The sequence below is a fragment of the Portunus trituberculatus genome, chromosome 18, assembly GCF_017591435.1.
Source record: "Portunus trituberculatus isolate SZX2019 chromosome 18, ASM1759143v1, whole genome shotgun sequence".
Taxonomy (NCBI): Eukaryota; Metazoa; Arthropoda; class Malacostraca; order Decapoda; family Portunidae; genus Portunus; species Portunus trituberculatus.
In genome coordinates, this window is record NC_059272.1 from 9677050 (window position 1) to 9687049 (window position 10000).

Below are 10000 nucleotides of genomic sequence, written 5' to 3' on the forward strand. Positions count from 1 at the left end.
TTTAACCATCCACCAACATGCAAACCTTCGGCCTTGCTGCCTCATCGTCTTGAAGTACCAGATCCTTCACTCCATTTCTCCTTTTACGACGCTTGCCTCCAGTTATGATCTTAGAAAAATTAGGGCAGAATCTCACTCTCCCGCCGCTGCCGTGTTGGCTTATTTTTTCCAGATGAAAGTGTACATGTGTGAAATACTAGAATACTAAATTGTAAATCGAACATTTTCAAATTAACCATCCGCTGTAGAGCACCGTGCAGAGAAGAGAATCAAAGACCATTGGACGAGGAGAAAAAAAAAAAAGAGATGGCCGTTTCTACACTTTTTTGTTTTATTTTTGCGATGGCAAAGAATCGCTGGCTCTTGTCAGAGAAAAAGAAAAAATGTTGAATTGTTTCCGTGTACGACACTATCTTCAAACTTTTGAAACCCATTGAAAAACTGGGAAAATTGTATTTTGAAAATATATATTTCTTTTTCCAAGCCACAAGGAATGAAAAACACCTCAGTTACTGTGAATATGTGCGTATGAAATTGTTTTCGTATGCAGTTTTCTTATGGCACCGTATTTACTTTACAATCACAAAAAATCTTTAATATACAAAATTAGGAAAATCTCCGGTGAGCTCAAACAAAGTGACGTTAGTTCATCAGAAACACTGCAAGGAACATCCATTGTCTTGCTGTCGCGAGGTCAAATTTCACATGTTCAATCATCGTAGAGAGCTTAACCGGTTATTGCCGCTGAAGAAAATACTTTAAAAATGTTTCCTTCAAGATCAATGGACGGCTTGTCACTACTCGCAAACTAAAAGACAAACACCAAAAACACCTGTCACTACATAGATGCATAATATTTGCATAATTAGATTTTTTATTTCTTTTATTCATTTATTTATCTATTCATTTACTTAATTTAGATATTTTCTTATTTTATTTATGTATTATTATTTACTTATTTATTCATTTATCTTGACGGGCAAGAATGAGGCCAGTGTGACTTCGTCGTGAGTTTTAGATGCCCAGGGCAACATTCACCTTGACTCATCCTTACTTCCTGCAAGTTTTAGTACTTTCTGAAGTCGACCAGTCGTAAAAGACGGGAGTTGTTCTTGCTTTCACTGCATTATCCTCTATCTGTATGTATGCCTGCCTGTTTGTTTGTGAGTGTGTCTGCGTTTCTCTCTCTCTCTCTCTCTCTCTCTCTCTCTCTCTCTCTCTCTCTCTCTCTCTCTCTCTCTCTCTCTCTCTCTCTCTCTCTCTCTCTCTCTCTCTCTCTCTCTCTCTCTCTCTCTCTCTCTCTCTCTCTCTCTTCCTTAGTGCTGTTCAAGGTCTAGCGCCATATACACTCCTTCTCGTCCTCCTCCTCCTTTACATCATTCTCCTCCTCCCAAGACCACCCTTATTTATCCTCATCACATAGCCCTTCCATCTCAGCCGCGCCTCCCTTGCCTCACACAAGATGAATGGCATACTTGTCTCTCCCTTGATGCTTTCCTTCATTTCTTGTCCTTCTCCCTCAGCGACATTCCCAAACTTCCGCGCAACATTCTCATCGCTCTCCACCCAAGCATTCTCTCTCCTTCTTTTGTGTGATTGCCCAAGTTCCAACACAAGCAACATTCACTAGTTTTGTTCTCACACTCTCTCTCTCTCTCTCTCTCTCTCTCTCTCTCTCTCTCTCTCTCTCTCTCTCTCTTTTTATGGGTCTGGTTTCGTATTTCGTGACTCCTTGTCTGTATTATCAACATTACTGCAGCTTCTATTTCTATGATCACTTCGTTTTTTTGTGTTTTTTTTTTTTCTCCTTGTGTCCCCTCACGGCTGATCACTTCTTCCTTTTTCCGGTCCGCTCCCTACCATACACTTTTTCTCGTTATACTCTGAAAAATATAGTTATGTCTGTATGATTGTTTTTTTAAATAGTCTTGTAATCTAGAGAGACAACATTTATCCCTCAGGTCTCATTCTGTAATTTTTTTTTTTTCATTTTTGCAGCTACTCACTTTTTTTTTCTATTTCACCACTCTGCAGGCTAACAATAGATGATCGTTGCAGTGAAAAAGTTAAATCTTCTTTTATAAGGTTTTCCGGAAGTACTTTTCTCCTTTAAGTACATATTCTTGTATACTATTGACCTTTTCTGCTTACGTTTTTGTGGTTGAGCTGTTGTTGCCATATCGTCATCTCCGTCTGTGTCGTATGTTGTATTCCACGACCCACGTCCTGCCTCGCTCAATACGTCTTCATTCTGGCAACGTGAATAAGAGTGGATCGAGAACTAATCTTTGTTTTACTACTACTACTACTACTACTACTACTACTACTATTATTATTTTCATTATTATTATTATTATTAGTAGTAGTAGTAGTAGTAGTAGTAATAATAATAATAACAGCAGCAGTGGTGGTAGTAGTAGTAGTAGTAGTAGTAGTAGTAGTAGTAGTAGTAGTAGTAGTAGTAGTAGTAGTTGTAGTAGTAGTTGTATTAGTAGTAGTAATAGTAATAGTAATAGTAATAGTAGTAGAAGTAGTAGTAGAATCATTAATATTATTACTGATTTTATTATCATTACTATCATTGCCATTATTTATACATGATTCTCTCGAGGCTCTCCAAAATTGAGCGTCCCTTTCCTCTTGCCCTCTTGTACAGTAATCTAATTGCACTTTACTAAATCTTATGAACACGGTTACTATTGGCGCTCATTACCTCGCGCAGTGTTATAATCCCTTACTGCTTAAATTCTTGACTTTCGTGTAATCTTTGAGGGTCTTGCCTTGTCACTCTTACCCTCTATATTTGTGAATTTTCCAAGCGTCTGTGAATTTTCCAAGCGTCCAGTCACTTCAGTTTTTTTATTTTTTTCTGGGACCACATAAGCTTGGTAATATATTTTCTATTCTTTTATATAGTAACAAATACCCGTTGATCTTTTTTATTTTTTCATTTTATCAAATTTTTGCCCTATCTTGTAAATGTAGCGCTATTTTCAGTATTCGTTAATCTACCTCATTCCTTCCTTTCGCCATTTTCAACGAATTCGTTTTCATATTCGTCATTCTCATTCCAGACTCATCCTTTTAGATCCGCCTCCATAACTCCACTCTCCTGGTCAGGCAGCTCCATTACATTTTCCACATAATTTAGAAATTCTTCCTCCTCCTCCTCCTCCTCCTCCTCCTCCTCCTCCTCCTTTTTCTCCTCCTCCTCCTCCTTTTTCTCCTCCTCCTCCTCCTTCTCTTCCTTCACCTCCTCCTCCTCTTCCTTCACCTCCTCCTCCTCTTTCTTCACCTCCTCCTCCTCCTCCTCCTCCTCCTCCTCCTCCTCCTCCTCCTCCTCCTCCCGCTCCTTTTTTTCTTCATGTGCTTCAATAGCACTCAATACAGACCAGGCAGTGCAGAGGAGGTGGTGTTACGTGCATTACTCTCTCTGCCACTCGTTGTCTCTCCATGATGTCGTACGCTTGTATCGTTTCTTAGTGATGGTGTATTAAACACGGTACAGCGCATAACTAATTCAAGTGTCGCATTTGTCTATATTCTTTGATAAGTTTTCCATGTAATCTTAGATAAAAAAAATGTAATTTGTTTCAGTGTCTGGGATTCTCATCTTTAAGTGATCATTCGTATACTCATCTTGGGAAGTTTACGTGTTTCAATGAATTAATAAAATGCTTAAATTAGATCCTACTAAACAGTTTTACTATTTTCTCTTCTTTCCTATTCTGTGTCGTTGCCATTGCGTTTTAATGAGATACCTTGTCATTCATCTCCGTGTAGCAAGCAGTCTCCTTTAAGAAAAAGATTAATAAACTTGGTACATCAAAGAATCTTGTAGGCTTCTGTGTCCTTTCATTGTACTCATCATCAATCTTCTTAATCGCACGGCGCGTCTCATAAGCCTTGCCTTGGATACCGGCCACACATTCACCGGAGTCTTGCCAGCATGAGTCAATGAGGAGTAGCCTCGCTTCTTTATGAGTAGCTGCCATGGAGCTGCGGCCCCAACTATCTTGTTAATGGCCCTACCTACATGATGAGCAATTACTTCTGATCTTTTTCGGCAATAATCCCAACCTTTCATCACTTTCCAGGCAATCTCTCTTGTCTTCACCTTTCTCTTGGTTTCTCGAAATAAGGACAAAATATTCTGTGCAGTTGCCGTATCATTGATTTGGGCCGGAGGTCTGACGTTCATTGTTAACATTATTTTTGTTTCAAGTTGTGGTCCTCTGATGTGTCTTAGGCTATGCTCACGCGGACACACACACACACACACACACACACACACACACACACACACACACACACACTCTCTCTCTCTCTCTCTCTCTCTCTCTCTCTCTCTCTCTCTCTCTCTCTCTCTCTCTCTCTCTCTCTCTCTCTCTCTCTCTCTCTCTCTCTCTCTCTCTCTCTCTCTCTCTCTCTCTCTCTCTCTCTCTCTCTCGTATATCAGTAACTACTGTTAGTAAAAATGTTGCAACAATACATTTCCTCTGTTATTTCCCTGCTTGCGTGCTGCGTCGTTATCCTATTTTTATATACAATATATCTGAGACGCCTCGCAGGTCCTGTTTATTGCATTCTTCCTCCCGTCACGAATGTCAGGAACACTTGGCGGTTCTGTTATTGCTTTGTTCTTATTGTCTCACTTATGGATGTAACAATTCGCCTTTTACCTCTCGTCCTTTTATCTCACCGAAGTGTGTGCTGCTGCTTGTCCTCAGCTACTGCAATCGAAAAAACAAATGAAAGGAAAAACGTATAGCTTCTAAACCTTGCCTATTCATAAATATAATACTTACGTTTACGATACTTTAAGGAGAGTAAATCATGGACTCAGTGTTGATTCTGCTCGCATTCATGGTATCGCTGTTCTGCCTGTTTATAGTTCCAGGAAGCAGTTAACCAGATGCGTAAAGGCTCTATCTATATTCAGGTCATGGCTGTAGAAGTACGCTAAGCACTTACAGAAACAAGAAGCAAATTGACGTTATTCTGAGTTTTCTTTATACAAGCAAACTCGCACACACACACACACACACACACAAACAGATGATCGTAATGATGATGATGATGATAATGATAATAACAATAATAATGATAATAATAATAATAATAATAATAATAATAATAATGATGATAATAATAATAATGAACATAAATTCGTTCAAGCGTGTATTGCGAGCGGACAAAAGAGCAAGTTAGTTCCGATGCGAGTTGATGACGTCATTTTTATGCAAAACTGGAAGTTTACTTTTCGCAAATAACTTTATCAGACTATTTCATCATTCATTGCCAAAAGACACTTCACTGATGATAATATTTTCATCAAACTTGACATCTTATCGACTACTAGACTCGTCAGATCCGGGAAGTAGCGGGTACGTGGCTTGTTACATCCATTACTAAGGACTCTCACACAGGACGGCAACACACACTGAGAGGGGAGCTGACCAGTACGTTAGGAAAGACAAACACAGGGAAGACTGGCAGAGAGAAAGTGTGTGGCGGTGCGCACGTCCACCAGCCCGTCAGGACTAATCCATCCTCAAGGTCTGCCGAAAACAATCTCTGGCCCCAATACCTTCCTGTCCCTCGCATCATCGCTCTTGCTCTTCGCTCCCCAGCTGGCCTCTCCCTCCTTGCCGCTCCTGTCTACTCACACATTGCTCAATTTCTCAAGATTTTCCCTTTTTTCTCTTGCTGGCTGTACTCTGGGCCACTGCACTGCGTGTGTATTTTGGTATATATACATTCTTGAGAGAGAGAGAGAGAGAGAGAGAGAGAGAGAGAGAGAGAGAGAGAGAGAGAGAAAGTTGGGACTGAGCTAAAACTGAGACAGTCAGATTAAAACAAATTTATTTCTATTTACACTTACTAATCTCGTCAAACATATGGTGGTCTTCTCATCTTGTTCACGAAAGAAAAAATAATAGAAAAAATAAAAACAAAACCGATGCCTTAAAGCTTCGCCGCCGAGTTTTTTTATCCATAAATGTTGTTCAGTCTCACCTTTAACATTTTTCTGTCGAGTAGGAATTCACAACCGCAAAAATAGTTCTTCTCTTTCTTAGTATTTTGCATCTGGTCATTTTTTTTCTGCCTATATTTCCTTTTGTCGTGTGTCGTAGTTTTGCGTTTTTTTTTTCTTTTATCTTTCAGTTTTTTTTTCTCAGTCAATCAGTTTGTTTCAGTCTTTGCCTTGTTCATTGTCTCAATTTTATATCAGTCCCAACTCTCTCTCTCTCTCTCTCTCTCTCTCTCTCTCTCTCTCTCTCTCTCTCTCTCTCTCTCTCTCTCTCTCTCTCTCTCTCTCTCTCTCTCTCTCTCTCTCTCTCTCTCTCTCTCTCTCTCTCTCTCTCTCTCTCTCTCTCCTTCAGTAAGTCAGGCAAACATACAGACACACACACACATAAGAACTTAAACTTTATACAAGTTTCTTAAAATTGCAGCTTGTGTCTTTGAAGTCCCCACATGTAGTTCAGTGTGAGGTATTCCTGGAAAGTAAAAAAAATAAATAAATAAAAAAAAAAGAGAGAGAAACTTCAGCACTCTCACGAACGGGGATGAAGTTGATATAATTTTTCTAGTGCATGTGTGTGTGTGTGTGTGTGTGTGTGTGTGTGTGTGTGTGTGTGTGTGTGTGTGTGTGTGTGTGTGTGTGTGTGTGTGTGTGTGTGTGTGTATGTGTGAATGTTTGACGATAAAACCAACGCCTACATTTAAAACAGAAATCACTTTACCTGCTACGTGTGTTATCAGAGACGCACATTGAGTGTTTTGGACAGCCGCTCGTCTCTAAAGCCCTACATGACTCTGAATCGGCTATCTAAACTACCAAGAATCATTACCCTCATGAGAAATTCTACATAGATAGTGACGTAGTTGTTAGACATTTTAGACATTGGATCCCATGCATGCATCTTTTCATGAAACAACCATTCAGAAGCCTTGTCTCCATGAAAAATCACGTGTAGTATAAGTAGTGACCTAGTTATTAGATACCTTAAACATTAACCTCTATGCATATCTATTCTTGTATCAGATAGAAGAAGAATTGTCTTGTCTTGTTTAACACACCAATATCCTTTCTTCTGTGAAAAACCACGCTCAAGTAGTGAAACAGTCGTTTGAAATCTAAAATACTTATTGCTATGCGCATCTACTCTTGTGTGATGAAAAGTAGATGATAAGATTCCCTCATTTTACTCTCAAAGGAAAGGTCCGAGTCTTGAATATCAAATAAGATGAAAGTTTTCTGGACGCCTCTTTTACTACAGGGAATAGAGGGATAGAAAAGGATAGGAGATCCTTGCCTCAGTTACCTCGCAAGCTTAAAATTCCAGCGAGTCGCTCCTCTAAAACCAGACTGGTGTGGCATTCCCTGAAAGCTTGTGTCCTGCTGGGTCAGAAGAATTTATATTTAAACGTGAAGACGTCAGTTATGGAACAACATCTTTTCTTCTCTCTACATTTTTCGGCGAAGTAGAACCCAGCACGATAGTATATAGCAGTATATAGGTTTCAAACTACCTGCTCTTACGTGTCCATCTTAAATGTTGATGTTGAATTCAGAAACGCTGCAAGAAGGTAAACTTTGTCATTTTTGTTGTGTACCGTAAAGGATCACAACTTTAGACCATGAAGAGGCAGTGTAAGCTGGATAACGCTTCTCCAAACACACACACACACACACACACACACACACACATCTGCTTAGAGTGCGCCTTTATTGGTACCAGTTAGCAATGTTACGAAAGCCGAAAGGTAAGTCACAGTTAAAAGCAATCTATAAAACACATGTATTAGTCATTTAAAAGTGTCATGCTGACGTGAGGAGAGCGGACTGTACAGCAAGGATAATCTGTGCTTTCGGAGACTTCACGGCAACACTATTCTCACACAGCCGCTGCCTCCGCCGAGCTGTGTGTTAAGCCGACTTTATGATTCCTGCATGAGAGGTCCTGTGGCCGTGGTCTGTTGAGCTGCTCACCTGCTCGGAAATATTCTGTTATGGGAGGGAGACTAAATGTAAATCAAATACGTAGCTTGCTTCGCGTGAGTGCTGGTTTATAGTAATCTTTTCTTTGGTATTTTTGTTCTCGTTGTTACGCTTTCAGAATATTGCAAGTATTTTTTTCATATTTGTAAGCGAGCTTTTGTCACGTTGATCGAATTTTCTTTTTTATGCGACTCTCTCTCTCTCTCTCTCTCTCTCTCTCTCTCTCTCTCTCTCTCTCTCTCTCTCTCTCTCTCTCTCTCTCTCTCTCTCTCTCTCTCTCTCTCTCTCTCTCTCTCTCTCTCTCTCTCTCTCTCTCTCTCTCTCTCTCTCTCTCTCTCTCTCTCTCTCTCTCTCTCTCTCTCTCTCTCTCTCTCTCTCTCTCTCTCTCTGTTTTAATCCAATATTTGTCTAGCTCATCAGCCACTCACTCTCACTCTCCTCCTCACTTTTCCTCTAGCGTTGATTTCTTTTTAAGTCTCTCCGCCGGCTGTCTGTATCCTTCGCTCCTCATTATTCCTTCATCCTTCATTTCCTGAGCAGCTTGGGTCTTATACTCTGATAATCCACACTTTTCTCATCCCGCTTCACCCAATCACTTTCCTTATCCGTTTCTTTCTTCATTTTCTTTTCTCCTGCTTTTTCGTCTTCCTTGCCTCCTGTTTTTCCTCCTTACCTGTCGTGTTAGTATTTTTCTTTCCATCCTCCCCTTCCTGATTGCTTGCCTGCCTGTAATGCTTCCTGCTTTTATTATTATACATGTGTTTCTCTCTGTCCTTAATGCCTTTCCATATTTCATTTTCCAAGCTTTTTTCTTTTATGATTTTTTTTCTAATTCTCTCTCTCTCTCTCTCTCTCTCTCTCTCTCTCTCTCTCTCTCTCTCTCTCTCTCTCTCTCTCTCTCTCTCTCTCTCTCTCTCTCTCTCTCTCTCTCTCTCTCTCTCCTTTCCTGTTATCTGCTCCTTGACTTCCTTTCCTATCTTTTTGCTTCTCTCCTTTCTTTTTCTTTCTTTCATTCATTCATTGATTTTCTCTCTCTCTCTCTCTCTCTCTCTCTCTCTCTCTCTCTCTCTCTCTCTCTCTCTCTCTCTCTCTCTCTCTCTCTCTCTCTCTCTCTCTCTCTCTCTCTCTCTCTCTCTCTCTCTCTCTCTCTCTCTCTCTCTTCGTCCCTGTATGTTTATTCTGCTTTATATATTTCCTTCCTTCCTTCTTTCCTTCTTTTCTTCCTTCCTTTCTTCCTCCAGCATGCTGCGTAATTTTGGTCCTTTCTATGCTGACTATCCTGATGAAGGGGTGGTGATGGTGGTGGTGGTGATAATAGTTGCTGTTGTTGTTTTGGCGTTGGTGAGAAGGATAGTAGTGGTGATGCTGGTGGTGGTAGTTCTAGTGATAACGCCTGTAATGATAATGGTGATCCAAGTGATAGTGATGCTTGAAGGGGTAAGATAGATGGAAGTCAATGAAAGTAAGTGAGTGTACAATATTTAGGAGTTGATGTGAATAGATAAAGAGAGGATATAGAAAAAGGACTTCATGTGTTCTTTCTCTCCTTCCTTATTTTTCTTTTCCTGCTTTCTTTGCTTTCCAAACTGCATATTTCCTTTGTGTATATATTTTTTTTTCGGTTCATTCTTCCTTCATTCATTCTTTGCTCGCTTCTATACATCCATCTATGTATTTATCCCTTCCTTCCATCACTTCTTCTTTCCCTCCCACCCTCCTATCCCATTCTCTCTCACTCCTTCGTTCGTTCTTTCCTTTTTTACATCCTCCCATCATTCCTTCCTTCTCTCCCATCCTCCCATCCTCCTTCCCTTAATGACGACGGAAGGAAATGAGCGAGAAAAAGTAACGAAGGAATCTACAACTAAACAAACAAAAATTCTTGGAACAGAAATAAATGTCACTCATCTCCATCTTTCTTATTTCCCTTCAGGAGGATGTTGTGCCCTTCAGCGTCAGTCTTTACGGGGAATTCCTGATGGAGGCACTGGA

The 10000-nt window shown here is 40.2% G+C and overlaps 1 protein-coding gene across 1 annotated transcript in view; it reads left to right on the top strand.

The window, feature by feature from the left end:
- The window catches only part of LOC123505365 (N-acetylated-alpha-linked acidic dipeptidase 2-like), a gene marked incomplete at its 5' end in the record, with an annotated part of 52815 nt that overhangs the window by 20167 nt on the left and 22648 nt on the right, over window positions 1-10000 (top strand). Inside the window, one exon of the mRNA XM_045256584.1 lies at window positions 9942-10000. This exon is cut by the window's right edge and continues 53 nt beyond it. Within this exon, the coding sequence (XP_045112519.1) occupies window positions 9942-10000 (59 nt within the window). The remainder of the gene's footprint in view (window positions 1-9941) is intronic.